Below are 15,617 nucleotides of genomic sequence, written 5' to 3'. Positions count from 1 at the left end.
TGCCTTGTCTAAGGTTACGTTGAAAAATTTAATATCATACAGAAGTTCATTATTTTAAGACGCCATTAATTAGAAAGTTTCATCAAAGCGAAGGCTTTCACGCTATAATTACTTCAACATTGTTTGACTACTAAAAGCGTGTCAAAAATAAGCAAATTTTCAGGAAAATTACAAGATAAATAATTTGAATTTCCCGCGGCAAGCGAGAATGGACGATTCATAAATTCTTGTAGCAGAGCCGACATAAAAAAGTAAAGAATAATTCCACAGTTTATTGGAAATTAACGTCTGCTACAAATTCTTGGAAATTTCGGTGTCAATGTCAGTTTTTGTCGAAATGTCAGTGCAATAAGACGTGTTATTTTTAACGAAGGCATGTTTTTCTCCCCCGTTAGGCTTTTACGCAATTTTATTTTTGAACACGGTATCTAGATAATCTTTATCAGTTTTTGAGATTCGGGGTGGTTAGTCAATTCTTATCTATGTCTTAAATTAAGAACGTTGGTATATTACATCAGAGTGCCCTGTAGTGCACTAGTGCTTCTGTACTTAGTCATTCAAGACAGGCGAGTTCCTGGTAAAAAGGGCTCTATCGTTTCGAGAAGGTAAGTGTTTTGTTGTTAGTTATCACTATTTGGAATAAAAGTGGCTTGATTAGAATATAGTGTGGTCTAATATTATGCTAATTATCCGAGGATTTTAGCGAATGGGCAAAGGGGGTGAAGATATCCCCTATTAAAACGTCAGGCACAGCCTAAGCCAATCGGGCGTCTTCCCCCACTTTCCTTCCATTCTGTAAAACGGTCCGCCATTTTGAGGGTAATGTTAGAAGCCCTTGTTAAGCCACAACCCTCTGTCGTCTCCATATTTCCATGTGCATTAAGAATTAATGTATGTCTTATCGTATTGTCAACACTCTGATATTTTGGCTAGTAATTTTAGACCTCCGTTAAGTAAAGATACGGCATTATTTTTATCTCTAAATAAATACAGTGTAACTAATTTTTCTTTTTTATCAAGTTGCTATTATATAAAAAATGAAATATCAGTATTTAAGATTGTAAAATTTACCTTTTATAACAAAAGTTCGTTTGTACTATTTACGATAATATGAAATTGTTATTTCGCGCGTTGATAATACACCTGAGAGACTGCTTATCGTCCATCGTCCATTTTGGTAGTTAATAAGTGAATTCACTCGTAATCCCTTCAGATATGTCTAATTCACCCGAACTTGGTCAGGAAAATCTAAGAAATAGATTTCCCGATAGAAGCCATTCAGGAAATGGTAAATTGACCATTATTTTTGATAAAAATGGTTTGCGATAAAGTGTGTCTACCATTGGCTTCGCCTAGGAAATACGCATTCCTTAATTAAAGAAATTGGTCTAACGCAAGATGACTCTAAAGACAATGACATTCCCATATCGGTCGCGAAAGAGCGCATTGAGGAATTGCGTCAAAAAACGCTTGAAAGTTTAGACAAACACTTGAGCGACTTTACCAACGAAATTAATCAGGAATTGCAAGGCCTGAAATCGAAATCTTTCACGAGTTCTACTTACGACTCGGATTCTTCCGAATCAAAGATGGCCGCTCAGTCGAAAAAAACTAAAAAAGGACCCGATGATGAACTCCCTGAGAAGGAATTTGTAATAAGAGAGTCTCTATTGACGTAAGGTGGTCGTATTCAATTCCAGATGGGAGCTTGTACGATAAAAATATTTGTTTAATTTTAAAACTACAGCGAACTTTTTGAAATCAGTCACATCAGAACAATTTATCACATATTCGTCGCCATGTTGGTGGTTTTATTCCTACAAACATTCCTGTACGATCTTTTAGAAACGGGCAAATTTAATCTCGATTTTCACATGATTCAATTTGCATTTGGAAAATTGCAAATTGTTATCATGACGTGGATTTGCATGAAACTATCCGTCATACTTTTGGTCTTCCCCGCCTTTCATTTCTGGGCTTACAATAGAAAGTCCATTTGTTCACAAAGTAATTCGGAACACTGATTGGCGACTTTCGAGGAGACATTACGTCTAATTTTTATTTAATTCAAACAGAAGTGACCGATACGGTCTTCATAAGCCTTTTGGTCGCGTACATTTTATTCATGTTTATAATCCCAGCCAAAATTGTATTGGTAGAAAGTATGCCGCCCGCGTCATCGGCAATTATACTATGCGAGCAGGTACTTAATTGCCTACTAACGATTAATTGCCTGCTCGCTAACTTAAATTAATCTAAATTTTAAAATTTAGATTCGTCTTGTCATGAAATCTTACGCGTTCGTACGATCAAACGTTCCGAGGGCTAAAGCTTATTGGTCCTCGAAAAGTAATCCCTTAAATACGTGGGAATGATCGCTATAAATTAATTAACTAATAAATATTTAATTAGGTAACAATTCCAAAGTTGCGGAAGAAAAATCGACTGAAACAGAAAGTCCCTGTCCCAGTTTCAGTTGCTTCTTGTATTTTCTTTTCGCGCCCACTTTGGTTTACAGGGACAGTTACCCTCGCATAGAAGGTCCGATAAGATGGCGTTACGTCACCAGTAACTTCGTGCAAGTCGTGGCCTGCTTATTTTACACGTATTACTTATTCCAACGTTACTGCGTTCCCGTCTTCCAACGATTTGGCCACGATCCCATGTCCTATAAAGGATACTTGCTGTCCATTTTTGGTTGCATGATGCCTGGAACTCTCGTCTTGATTATCAACTTTTTCCTGATTTTACACGCGTGGATGAACGCCTTCGCCGAGATGCTCAGATTTGGGGACAGAATGTTCTATAAGGTAAGTTAAAAACGTCCTCAAAACGGTGGAACGTCAGTTAAAACTAACGTTCCTTCGATAGGATTGGTGGAATTCCACTACCTACGCTAATTACTATAGAACTTGGAATATCGTTGTCCATGATTGGTTGTATACTTACCTTTACAGGGATATATATAGGGTAATTAGTTAATAAGTAAATTAAGTTAATTACCTACTCAGTTTCGTTAAATTTAAATCTTTCTGGCAGATATTTAAACCAAACAGGCGAATTCCGATGGTTTTGGTTTTTGTCTTCTCCGCTATCGTTCACGAATATATCGTTTCTTTAATGTTTAGTTACTTTTACCCGATAATGTTAGTCTTATTTTTAGGAATGGGAAGTAAGTTTTGAATAAATAAATTTTTAGGTCTGAAGTTTAACCAAAAAAGGTAACGATTACGCGTTACAATTAAATCTTTTAGTTTTCTTCGTATTTTTAACGGATAAACGAAAATCCCGTTTTTGGAATATATTCTTTTGGGTTAGTATGTTTATTGGACCCGGAATATTCATGACCGTTTATTGTACCGAAATCTACGCCAGAACTAATTGTCCGCAGTATTACGTAAGGAATTAATTACGTAATTAACGTATTTAATGAAAACTAATCGTCGTAATTAATAATTACTTTTGGTTTTTGGGTAATTGTTATTTAGGAATCGGCTGTTCTTGACTTTTTTGTGCCAAGATCGTGGGTTTGTTATCGTCCCGAAGAGATTAAACCAGAGTAAAGTTAAAGTTAATTAGGCATAAGTTATTTTCCTACAGACTGTACTACCCTTAAGTAATGACAATTAACGCCGTTCCCATTAGTAAATTAACGTTTTAGGTCACACGAGAAAGTAATTAAACCGCAACATTTAGTTTATTGATAAGCCATTATTTTCGAATACAGTAATTAATTATTTGGATTACAACGTGTATTTATGCTATTGCGAGTTGACACTCATAAAAACAGAACCGCCATTTTGGATTACAAAGTGTATTTATGACACAAACAGAACCGCCATTTTGGATTACAAAGTGTATTTGTGACGCAAACAGAACCGCCATTTTGGATTACAAAGTGTATTTATGACGCAAACAGAACCGCCATTTTTTTATATATACTTTTACAAAATGTTCATACCATAACCAATCCCAGCTAGTTTTAAATACCAAAAAAAAAAATTAAAGAGATTAATATTAACTAACAATAATTAAATGTAATTTTGATAACTAAATAGTAAATACTTAAATGAATCTTTTTTTTTAAATAAATTTTATTTTTTAACCCCAATTGTAACAAATATTAAAAAACGAACAAATATACTAATTTAGACTCTTATAATAAGAGTTGAACACGTTGTCAAATTTGGTTGGTCACATGTTTTCCTCTTAGTGTATAATAGAGGATAATTTTATTGTTCAATAAGCAAACAAAATAAGTAATATTTAGCATCACGCAAACATTAACTTTTTTTTTAATTGTAATTGCAAGTTGCAATTTTCGTTGATAAGGATGACCTTTACGGTCCTTTAGTTAAGGGACCTCAATGCCTTCTCAACCTTCTTGAAGGTTTCTCCAACATTGAAGTCGTTCGCTTTTAGCAACGCGAATTGTAAAGAAAGGATCAGCTCCTCGGTTGAGTAATCCAGTCCTTCTACTGACTTTAAAAATTGCTCCAGGTCGCGTTCTGGGGTATGTTAATAAAGTTATTTGAAAATTTTGAACCCCATCTTGGTTCTGAGAGGGCAGGGGGGACGTGACGTCACGTCACGTCAATATTGGTATGGCCTGAACTGACGACTTCCAATATGGTCGCCAAAACAGAAGGGATAGGAGGGTGTGACGTCACGAGGAAGTTCGTGGTAGCAGACTATAACAGTGATACTGAGAGGGGAGGAGCTACGGGGACTGTGACCTCAGTATTGATAGTCTAAATTTTATGGCCTGAACCATAGCACACTCGATCACGCTATAGCGTCAGCGGTTTGCGTCGTCGAGCGCGTGATCGAGTGGGCTATGCCTGAACTGACGACTTCCAACGTGGTCGCCAACGGGTTCGTGGTAATAGGCGACTATTAGTACTTACCATTGCAATTTGCGCTCCGGAATGCGGAAACGGTAACTTCTTGATCCGGGGCTATTTCATTAAGTTTCCAATTATAATGTTGACAACATGGTGATAATCAAATCATCGCGATTTACTCACCAACAGCGCTATTGAATGCCGAAGCTCTCGCGACGGTACTTATAGGATTTTCAACAACGCCAGCGGGTGGTGACGACAAATCGTCACTACTCAACTGCTGCTCAAGCGCCTCGTCCTGGGCTTGCGCCCGACGAAGAGCCACTTGAGCAGCCATTACCCGCTGGCGCTCAACAATGAGCTTGCAATTTATGCATGTGCAATCTCTGTATTTGCAATATCTTTTGTGCCCTTTTACCGCCACGCTTATATTATGATTCTTGCACCTCGCGCATTTAGGCTTTCTGCCGGCTACTCCATTTCCATTTGACGCGTTCGTAGCGTCATTATGGTCTACGACCAATGCTAATGGTGATACTGATAAGGTCATCCTTTGAGAAGCAGCTTCGCGTTGATCCATAATAATTAGTAGTCTCGCTTAAATTTGGTTGTTTCACGTCTGTTTGGCAATGGCGTCCTACGGAAACTGAAACAATGTTTCAAGTTGTCAACCTTACAGTCTTATCGTCTGCTTAACAGTCTGCTACCGTAATAATTTTTTCAAATAATTTTTTCGTATATTTAAATATAATTATCAACTAATCTAAAAGGTTCCTCCTCCAACATAGTTTAAAGTAGAAAACAATTTCGTAAGCGAATAACGTGTCGTAATATTATTTGCCTTTTTGAATTTCTCATTGCCACCTAGGAGTAATATTCCTAGTGGTAAGTGGAAATTTTCACTCGGCCCGTATTGACTCTGTTTCCCGGAATTCAAAGCAAGCGCGAGTGCCTAACACGTCACTCCGTTACGCCCTATCGAAAAAATGTCAAGGCCACCATCGCCATAAGTGTAAAATGTTTTGAAATCAATCGTAATTTCTCGAAACCTTTCGTAAACTTTATTTTACTCGTTTTAATTCAAGTTTATTATTTAGTTAGCCATGTTTATAATCGTATTTTAACGCGGATTAAGCGGAATTTCAAGAAATGGAAACCAAAACTATCGTGAACAATTTTCTAAAACGTAAGTTGCGCGTGAGTGGCATCGACCTTCCAGAAGGCTCTTTAAACATAAATACGGACGTCAGGTCCAATTACGAAGTGTCCGTCTCCTTGTGGACCCTTTGTAACCAGTTCAGAGCCCAATTTTCGGACAGTTTTGAACTTATGATCGGAGAATTAAGAGTTTCGCGCGATGAAACAAACGCGAAATCGGATTTTATTACCGTGGCATCGGAACTGTTTTCGGAGGGTGTCAAATGGTCGCACATTGTTGCCTTATTCGTGTTTGCGGGGGAATTAGCCGTAGCTTACGCTAGAAGAACTTGGATTGATTTAATAGAACCACTTTCGGATTGGGTGACAACTTATATCGAAACTTATTTGAGACCTTGGATGAGAGATCACGGAGATTGGGTAATTATAATAAATACTTTCCTCTCGTTAAGAAAATATGACGTACGTAATAATTATAAGGCGCTTTTTAGATGGGCATTGTCGCGTACGAACGCGGTCGTAACATGGATTTCAGAGATAATCCTTGGCCGAGACTGAAAAATCTTGTTTGTGGTTTGGCAGCTGGTGCACTTGGAATATTGACTTTGCGAGCGCTACTTTTACAAAACTGACTAAAACGTAGTAGCTAAAGAAGACCCGAAAAAGGGACCAGTTTTTTTAAAAAAAGAGAAGTTCTTTCGAGAAAAGTATATTAAATAGTCTTTCTAAAGTTGTACTATCGTTTGACGTTTTTTTTTTAACGGAAAAATAATGAAAACGTGGCTAATAAAGGCGAGCGAGCGATTTCGCTATGAGCTATTTTTTTTATAAAACTATCAAAAACCTATCAATGTGTAATTTAGCGTGTAATGTCAGCCCCCCCCCCCCTTTTGAGTATAGAGAGGGGACATTACGCTGGACATCATCGTATAAGTCTATTACTGGTATACCAAAGATGTATATAACTCGATCTCACTTTAAAATCCTGTAAATGTGGTAAAGAAACCAAATTTGTTTTTTGTACCGTCAAAGTGATGTACCAGTAATTTTTTTCCAATTAAAAATTTATAAATAACCAAAATCTCATACAAATTGTTTCTTTATTAATTTACATACACTTAGGAATATTTTAACTTATCATATTACGTCTACATTGTTTAATTTTTACTAACGGGAAATTATATCTCCATTCTGAGACTTTACCAGACGTTATTTCGTGCGAATACGAAACATCCAAAAGGCACAGAACTCGACAGTTATTTAAAATCCTACAGACGAAAATCGCGATTAACATTTTAATTAGTTTTAAGACGTGTTTTGTCTTACTCTTCAATTGGATTCTCGGTAATTTCTCTCGAGCCCGAGACGTCGAGTTCTTCCAAATACGGACAGAATTTTGATATAAGCCATAAATCATCATCCCTTAATGACCTATTAACGTTAATTAAAACAAAAATAATTAATTTAAGCTCGGGTTTACGTTTTATTAAACGTTTTAACCTTAATGACGTTAGAATGAGTTTCCTTAATTTGACACCGCATTTTGTTATAAGGTTTTGTAAACAACCAGTGCCGCATTCGACTCTGAAACTAATTAAGACTCGATGTTTATTTTGATTTGATTTGATTACTTTAAACTAATTAATTTAATTACCACCAGCCAATATTCAAATCTTCTAAATTGCAACACGTAGTGGCGATCCGTGTAAGACCATCCGTACTGAGACTAACTCCTCGCCATAAATCTAACGTAATTAGACCACTACAAACAATTAAGTATTAAACGAATTTAAATCAATCTAATTGTGTCAAAGAGCACTTGAGGAATGTTCGAACAAAAGAGTTTACGTTAACGCGCACCAATTATGTTCCAAAACCAATAAGACGTCATCAATGGATGTTAAATCGCGGCAATTTGCCAGTGATAAATGTTTCAGATTGTTGCAATTCCTATTATAATAGTTAAAGAAAATGTACTTTTGTTCGCGTACGTTTAAATTGTTCGAACAACGAATAATATTTCACCTTAAAATTTCTATTAAGGGCGAATCGGTAATTAAAGTTTCTGATAACGAAAGTATCTCCAATTTATTTAAGACGGAAATTTTTTCGAAGGCTTCTTCTATTTTAACGCAGCCCGAAATGTTTAGTTCTGCAATGGTGAAATATTTGAAAAAAGAGTATTCAAAAACTACGACTAAAACTATAAGACTCGTTTGCCTTGCAAATTGACGAGCTCTTGACAAATGAACGTCAACGCGTTGTCGGTTATAAATAAACAACACGATAGTCGTAAAGACGACAGGACGGAATGAGGATTGATCGAAATGCCACGTTCAATGAAGGAATTAAAACCACGCCGCGTTACATTACGGCACCAAGATAAATTTAACCAGCTCAAATGATAAGTGAAATCCAAACGTTCGTTCATAAAATGTAACGCGGAGTCGGTTATCTGTATAGCGAATTAGTTTTCGTTAACGTTAACTATCAACTATTGATACTCCCTTTGAAATCGCCTGACCTTTGTACAATAAGGCTGAAGATTTAGATTCTTGTAGAGTGTACTGTCGTAAGACAAATTTTTAAAAGACCTAATGGGTATGGTAATTGTACCGCAAAATTATATAAATTAGATAATTTTGAAGACTCAGCTATAGTTATTAAATTACCGACAAACCATAGCCGCTCTACAAAGGGAAACCAAATCGAGGTACGTGAAAATTTTATGTCGTATTTCGTACTGAAATTAATCGTACGACAATTTTTAAAATTGAAACCGCTAATGCTTAAATTATAATTTTATAGTCTAACTACTAACTGGGAGTTTAAGGAAAATGTTTTCGCTGACGGTGACATTGTCATAATGAGCGCCGTTTTTGGGCAATGTGTCATGTTGCTGGTAGGAATCGGTGCAGGTCACTGAGGTCAGGTTATAAAAAATGGAACCGACTAAAGCGACAGCGTCAATTTGATAATAGTAATCCAATTCCGCTTGACTAAACTCAAGAAGGAGTCGACTAAAATTAAGTACCCATGTGTTTTTTTTTTTTAAATATCAAGTTTAATTACAATAATTTATTAATTTTATATACTTTGTTTTAAAGTTTCGTTTTTTTAAAGAAGGGGAAAATATTCTCGACTCTTCCAAAAGAGACGAGTAGTTTTCTTTTTCGGGTCTCTTCCATAAAAGAAGCCATTTTAAACTAATTTCGTCAAAAGCATAAATGACATTTAAAGCTCCAGGGTTATAAGTTTCGTAAATGTTAACTTCGTATGGGTAAACTTTGATTTCATACTTCAATTCTGATGTATAATAATGTAAAATAAAGTTAAATTTAACTTAATATTTTCAGTTTAATAATAAAGGGACACGCAAGATAACGGGAACAAGCCCCGCCCCCTTTTTGTCCCATTGCCAGTCCCTTTAATAACGTGTTTACCAACAAAATCTTGATTTTGAATATATTTTCCCGAAATTTTTGGGCAATTTTGTAAACAATGCGTTGGCAATCTATTGAAAGGCGATTTGTTTTGCCAGTGACCGTAATTCCTCTTTAAATTTAGAATTAATTAAACAATCCGTCAATGACAATAAAGAAAGCACGTGCGTTTGCTTACGAATGAAAATGCTTGCATCGAGTCTCCATAGGCGGGATAAACGGTTGGTCTTCCAATCAGATTTAAGGAAGAATAGGAGATGACATTTTCCGCGCCACTACCGTACTGAGAGCTAAACCCTAATACTTCCGAAGCGTATTGAATTATTGATAAACTTCCCGGAGAACGTGATGCCATCGTTTGAAATACATTTAATTAGTCATCTTTTATAGTTAGAAACATTACGGTATAAATACATGGAAGAAGTCTAGGCTATACTAGGAGCAGCATCCAATCTTCTGGCGGATGAATTCTTCATCCATGGTTTGGGAATGGCTCTCTAACGCGTTGTCGTCTGCTTGAGGCTATGCTTATACGGATATGCTTCGAGAATCGAGTGTAGGTCAAATCCACGTGGGTTCCGTGTTGACATGTGTGTTTGAGTATTTCAAAGTTAACTTAAATTATCAAATACCTTTTACTACTAATATTCTTGAAGAATAATATGGAGACAAGCCAAAGAGTAAGCCTAATTATATTTATTTTAATAGACGTGGTGTATATAAGTTTTAAACATATTAATGTTTAAGGAATTTTTTTTCATTTGAATGCCTATTTGACAAACTGGGGGGGGGGGGGGAATATGTCCATCATCTTTAAATATTTTTTTAGACCATTTGTGATCCAATTCACAATCACATGACCATTCATCCTCTATGCAACAAAATCATTGATACTCCGCAATTTCAACGTTTGTGCTACATCCTACAGTTGGGTTTTTGTGATTATGTATTTCCTGGCGCTACTCATACCAGGTTTTCACATTCCTTGGGGTATGTTTATCATTTTATAGCTCTTTCCCGCGACATTAAAGCTTAATTTGAATACTTAAATCTAATTCCACAAATTTTTGTGAATGAAAATAAGCCCCGTAGTTTTGGCTTTTAAATTATGCATAGTAATTTAGGCGGTAATTCCGAACGTGATATCAGTTTTTTATAAGACCGCGGAAAACATGATATTTTAGAGTTTCCTACATCGCCGGAGTTTTTACGAAACACCTGCGATCTAGTCAACCCGAACTGAATATCACCTCGGAAGAGATACTATGCTTAGAAATCGCTGGTCTTTGCCACGATTTAGGACACGCCCCCTTTTCCCATTCGTGGGAACTGTTCATGAAATTGGAAGGGGCAAGGCGAGGGAATGGAACAGTTTGGAAAGTGAGTCCAAACGCGTCTTAGTTGATTCCAAACTGACCTTACCAACAAACGTTTTATAATTTAATCAGCACGAAGATGTTTCTTTGACCATGTTCGAATATTTAATTAAAGTTAACGAACTAGAGGATGAATTCGCGAAATACAATTTGACACGAGAACATATTGAAATGATTAAGAATATGATTTGCGGAAACATGGTATATTATTTGTTATTTAATATGTTTGATGCGCTTGAAGGTGCGGATATTAAAATTCTGAAGCGAAATATTTTGTTATAGACGGGTAACGAAGATAGGGCGTTTCTCTTTCAAGTAAATTTTTACTAATTTGTCTGTTGGCATAAAGAGAAACTTTAATTATTTAGCCTAAATGAAAATTAAAACAATCTATTCAGATCATAAATAACGATGGTTCGGGTCTTGACGTGGATAAATGGGACTATTTTTTAAGAGACGCTTATTTTTGCGGCATTAATCAAATTACTTTCGCTTATGAAAGACTAATTTGCTGCGCTAGAGTAATCCGGGTTGATGGTTCGCTTCAGATCTGTTTTCGCGAGAAGGTTAGCTTCAAATAGATCGTTTCGTCCGTGAGACGACGTCTTTAAATAAGGCTTAATATTTCTAGGAAGATAGCAGTATTTTAAACATGTTTCGAACGAGAAATCGACTTTACGAAACGGTTTACGCGCACAGAGTTGCCAAATTAATCGAATCAATGTACGTACATTGTCTTATTGCATGGCTGCCAACTATTACACTTCATTTCTTCGCAGCTTTTGCGAGTCGCTAGCTTTGTCTTGTAGAAATCTGAAAATCTGTCCAGAATTGTAAGCTCCCGCCATTTTAATCGATCGTTAACTCAAGTTAAGAATCGCGATTGGCAATTTGGCAATTTCCTTAATTCTTAGAGAGGCTGGTGACTTGTGGCAATGGTGTATGGACGTCGCCACCACAAACAAGTCTGACCCCGAATTTCTTGAGAAAATGGAGAAATATTGTTATTTAACCGAAAGTAGCGTTCTTGCCGCCATTTTAAACTTGAACGGGTTAACTTCGGAGGAACGCGAAGCTAAAAGATTGCTCAAATCATTCAAATGTGGGAGAACATTTACGGATGAATTTCAATGGATTGGGAAAGTGGTTGTTAAGAAACTATACACTGAGGTAATTAGCGTAATTTATCGAAGGAATGTCTGTAAATTGCATCGTATTTACGTGTAGGAAGAATCAAAAGACAGTATTCTAAAGCATTTCCCGCAATCCGCGGTTGATAACATTTCAAGCGAAGTGTTAAGAGAACGTATTTTTGTTCAGGTAAGAAACGCAATTCGCCGTAACTTTATACCGGGAATACTTAGGCCTAAATCCTTCGAGGGTTTAATAGCCCAAATTGTCCCGTATCCATTGATACTTAAAACTTGAACTCAAACCGATCATAGCTCGAGAAAAGCATCGACTTTTGATGTCTTACAGGTAACGAAATACCACTATGGTAAATGCGAGAAGAATCCGTTGAATTTCGTTTATTTCTACTCAAAAAACAATATAAACGAAGGAAAAAAGTACAACCCCGAAGAAATGAGTTTGGATCTTCCAATTTCATTCCAAAAAATTGAAATTAGAGTATTTGGAAGAAACTGCGATGAAAAGATGAAATGTCTTTTACGACATTGTTTCGAGGAGTTTAAGAAGGAACTCCGTTCCGAAACTTAGTTCAAAAACAAAACCTCATTTCTTGCCTTTCCATTTTTACGTTATTTTTCTTCTTTAATCTTATTTAAGATTTGACGCTCATTTTTTATGGTACAATTAAAACATAATACGATAGGGTGATAAGAACATTGTTTTAAATAGTCATTATTACATTTGATAAAAGTTTACTGTTTTAAAGGGGTTAAAGTGTTAACCCGTGATAAATGTGTGATTTCCCTCCAAACAAAGTCACTATGTTCAAATGAGCTATATTGAGTGATATAATTTAAAAAGTTGTGACAAATTTTTTTTTTTTTTGGTTTTTTTCGGGTATTTGAAAAATAAAACATGTAGAGTTCTTGTTTTTTCGCTACATTGTATATGGGGAAAAAAACATTTCCCTTGAAAATGAAACAATAAAACGATTAACTTGAACCAAAAACCTTTCAAACATGGACGTAGTCTTGTACTTACTTACTTACCCTATCTGGAATACTCAACAAGTATTTCAAATTTACAAAACGTGTTTCGCAAATTCACTTACGACACGCCTTTAAATCAATTCAATTCTTTCGTTAATGGGAACACGTATTGATCGAAACAATGTGAGAATTTCACTTTGAATTGTTTGCCAACTATTTTCTTTTGCGCTGGATTTAGTACGTGGTATCCGTACGCCATAGTTTTCTTCTCAATAAAATGTCAAGGTGAGTCAAGTCGCTTTCGACGTATTTCTAGAATCAGACGCGACTTCGTCAGCACTCGGCCCTTGACTGTATTACGCCGCGTGTAGAGATAACGTACGTTGACGTTACTCTCATTTTGGGGTAAAACTTAGCGGTTTCAATCATGTATTTCGAAGAGGCCCGTAGATTTACGAGTACTTCACCTAGAAATAGTAACATTAAACGCTTTAAGGATGGTCGTAGTTCGCGTAAGCAAAGGTCACCACCAAATATGGTGGGGGTATTATCGAGCAATAAATTGAAATATCTGGCGTACGGCGTTTGCACCGTTATATGCGTCTATCAAATATTCTTGTATTTAGCCACTTACTTTCAGTACTCGACTTCGGTCGACGCTGAAGTTGCTATAAACGATATACCAACTATACCAGCAAGTACCATTTGCTACAATCAAAGGTAAGTTAAATTATTTGTAATCGAGTTAGCGTTCATTTTTGTCGTTTAAAATTTGAGGATTGTTGGAGCGATGGTGTGTAACGAAACTGGGAAATACTGCGGCACGTCTGTAAGACAATTTGAAACGGTTTTTAGCTGGCTTTAAAGATTAATAACTCGTTTAGCACGTTGAAGTTGACGAAGCCGCGGAATTCGTAAACGCCAGAAAAGATCAAATTCCCATGATATCCAACTGTTTTTACAACTACGGCAACAATACGAAAGTTTCTTTGAATAAGACTACTTGTCCTTGGTAAATAATTGCCATTTCGTAACATTTAATAACCGAATTCTTAATTAGTAGCATTTTTATTTATATATATAATTGAACAGGTTTTGGCTTTACAACGGATTCCATATGTGTGTAGTTTTAAATAGCGAATGGAAACCAATTCGTGAAATAAAAGAGGATTTTGCTGGTACATATATTACCACATTTTGTTAAACGAGAACTAACCTACGCCAAGAGTATGTAAATAACTCTCTATTAAACTTTAGAATTTTCATACGAAATCAACTGCCTCTTCTCGGAAAGACAAGGAAAAAACATTTTAGGCGTGGACATATTTATACACAGTACCCAAAAAGTTCCCACTCGGTCGCTTCGAACTTACTTCGTTGCCGTCGGTGACGGTTACAAGGCCAATTTTCAAAAAGTATTTTAAAATGTCACGTCAATTGTTAAACTCGATAACGCTTAAGATTGATTCGTTTCTTAGACAATCGTAAAGCGACTTCCTCCACCCTACAAAACAAAATGTTTTGAATACAACGAAGCTCGTAATAAACACGATACTTTTCGGAACATGGGACAAGACGTGAGTTTTGATAATACCATCTAACTCGGGGTCAGGGAAGTTGATTTTACTGGGGAACAGTTCTTGGGTTGCAATGTTCAACAGTATTCCCGCGTTGCGCGTTACAATAAATGTTTTAAAAACCTAATTTCGAAATTAACAATGGTCTAAAAATGTCCTTGACAAACGTTAGCCCTGTTTATACGATTGTATGTGGAAGAATCTAACGACCTTATGCGGTTGCATTCCTAAACCAATCACTTCGTTCATCGGTTTTCCCAATTGCTCCCAAAATCAGACTGGTACGTAACGAGTTGAACCCACGACTGTTTTGTAGTCGAAATTTTGTACCGATAATGGTTTTACAGAGAAATGTCTTCGGCGTGTGAACGAAATTCGCTCAAACTGTTTATCATCTTGTCCCCAAGCTTGCGTGTAAGAATCCTTTCGCCGGATTAAGTTTAGTTGTTAATTAATTAGCGAAGAAAACTTTGAAATACTTTTATTCTTCGATAGGACTAATTACTACGACTTTACAATAGCCAAAATATTCGCAAATAGAAAGTAATTGGGAATATTAATGATAAGGTCATTCGAAATAGCAATAAACGCGTTTATTTTATCCACAGCAAAGATAGTTATAATAAAATCATTATATACATGGAATTGAGAGGGTGCGTCGAAGTTACGTTTATTCACAAACCTCAAATACAGGTTGGTTTAGTTACTCTAAAGGATTCAAAGTACTCAAGTATCGATACTCTCACGCAGTTTGTGGAAGTGTTTAGCTACATTGGTGGATTTCTGGGAATCTGGCTCGGAGTGTGCGTCCCTCAATTGTTCGAACTTTTCGCGACTATTGTTTGCTACTCGAGGAGGAAAGTTGGATGTTATATCACGGAGTACGACAAGCGTACGAAACGTTAATTTTAAAGCCAAATGGGATAAACATTAATAACTGTAATCGAATGTATGATATATTAGAGTTTAGACTGTAAAGAATATTGTAGAATGGTTGCCCTTTTATCAATTAAAAATATTTAATGCCATAATTAATCTGGCCAAAGTTGAACGTCAAATTACTATTTGATTTCTAAAAATCACCTTATTAGCAATTCGC

General features: G+C 36.1%; 6 protein-coding genes across 8 annotated transcripts; 4 read left to right on the top strand and 2 right to left on the bottom strand.

Annotated features, from left to right (window-relative positions):
* The first annotated feature begins 284 nt into the window (after positions 1-284).
* LOC149702211 (sterol O-acyltransferase 1-like) lies at positions 285-4,147 on the top strand. The gene is made up of 11 exons (XM_089865999.1): positions 285-605; positions 1,214-1,288; positions 1,357-1,675; positions 1,748-2,007; positions 2,076-2,203; positions 2,274-2,349; positions 2,413-2,810; positions 2,872-2,970; positions 3,040-3,172; positions 3,255-3,397; positions 3,489-4,147. The coding sequence occupies exons 2-11, from the start codon at positions 1,216-1,218 to the stop codon at positions 3,561-3,563; spliced, it is 1,704 nt and encodes a 567-aa protein (XP_089722125.1). The 5' UTR covers positions 285-605; positions 1,214-1,215; the 3' UTR covers positions 3,564-4,147.
* LOC149702210 (uncharacterized) lies at positions 3,679-5,548 on the bottom strand. The gene is made up of 3 exons (XM_089866006.1): positions 5,028-5,548; positions 4,908-4,958; positions 3,679-4,508 (listed from the first exon to the last, which is right to left on the bottom strand). Exons 1-3 carry the CDS (start codon positions 5,422-5,424, stop codon positions 4,351-4,353), a joined length of 606 nt encoding a protein of 201 aa, XP_089722132.1. The 5' UTR covers positions 5,425-5,548; the 3' UTR covers positions 3,679-4,350.
* Positions 5,549-5,775: 227 nt separating this feature from the next.
* On the top strand, positions 5,776-7,083 carry LOC149702209 (apoptosis regulator R1-like). Its single transcript, XM_089866008.1, has 2 exons — positions 5,776-6,422; positions 6,494-7,083. Exons 1-2 carry the CDS (start codon positions 5,994-5,996, stop codon positions 6,632-6,634), a joined length of 570 nt encoding a protein of 189 aa, XP_089722134.1. The 5' UTR covers positions 5,776-5,993; the 3' UTR covers positions 6,635-7,083.
* Positions 7,084-7,085: 2 nt separating this feature from the next.
* Fbxl4 (F box and leucine-rich-repeat gene 4) lies at positions 7,086-9,949 on the bottom strand. Of its 3 annotated transcripts, none has more exons than XM_089865996.1 (13): positions 9,624-9,949; positions 9,446-9,557; positions 9,098-9,308; positions 8,824-9,022; positions 8,675-8,745; positions 8,527-8,596; positions 8,223-8,457; positions 8,028-8,154; positions 7,851-7,952; positions 7,657-7,764; positions 7,503-7,592; positions 7,329-7,433; positions 7,086-7,270 (listed from the first exon to the last, which is right to left on the bottom strand). In XM_089865996.1, the coding sequence occupies exons 1-13, from the start codon at positions 9,798-9,800 to the stop codon at positions 7,132-7,134; spliced, it is 1,746 nt and encodes a 581-aa protein (XP_089722122.1). In that variant the 5' UTR covers positions 9,801-9,949; the 3' UTR covers positions 7,086-7,131. The 3 variants fall into 3 exon arrangements, with proteins under 3 accessions (XP_089722122.1, XP_089722123.1, XP_089722124.1); XM_089865997.1 differs by having other exon boundaries at positions 7,863-7,952; XM_089865998.1 differs by having other exon boundaries at positions 8,824-9,001.
* Positions 9,950-9,964: 15 nt separating this feature from the next.
* fal (SAM and HD domain containing deoxynucleoside triphosphate triphosphohydrolase falten) lies at positions 9,965-12,961 on the top strand. Its single transcript, XM_089866000.1, has 11 exons — positions 9,965-10,125; positions 10,275-10,435; positions 10,630-10,825; positions 10,894-11,022; positions 11,104-11,136; positions 11,220-11,387; positions 11,453-11,544; positions 11,601-11,654; positions 11,736-11,991; positions 12,049-12,141; positions 12,301-12,961. The coding sequence occupies exons 1-11, from the start codon at positions 10,108-10,110 to the stop codon at positions 12,538-12,540; spliced, it is 1,440 nt and encodes a 479-aa protein (XP_089722126.1). The 5' UTR covers positions 9,965-10,107; the 3' UTR covers positions 12,541-12,961.
* A 388-nt stretch (positions 12,962-13,349) lies between these two features.
* LOC149702206 (uncharacterized) lies at positions 13,350-15,612 on the top strand. The gene is made up of 11 exons (XM_089865765.1): positions 13,350-13,661; positions 13,719-13,770; positions 13,826-13,953; positions 14,034-14,119; positions 14,199-14,356; positions 14,420-14,518; positions 14,691-14,799; positions 14,866-14,932; positions 15,014-15,061; positions 15,127-15,211; positions 15,269-15,612. Exons 1-11 carry the CDS (start codon positions 13,369-13,371, stop codon positions 15,422-15,424), a joined length of 1,281 nt encoding a protein of 426 aa, XP_089721891.1. The 5' UTR covers positions 13,350-13,368; the 3' UTR covers positions 15,425-15,612.
* Positions 15,613-15,617: the final 5 nt, after the last annotated feature.

The sequence above is a fragment of the Phalangium opilio genome, unplaced genomic scaffold (assembly GCF_054372755.1).
Source record: "Phalangium opilio isolate 3A_F unplaced genomic scaffold, DU_Popi_V2 ptg000017l_1, whole genome shotgun sequence".
Taxonomy (NCBI): domain Eukaryota; kingdom Metazoa; phylum Arthropoda; class Arachnida; order Opiliones; family Phalangiidae; genus Phalangium; species Phalangium opilio.
Note: the sequence above shows the minus strand (reverse complement) of the source record. Positions and strands in the feature narration are given on the sequence as shown.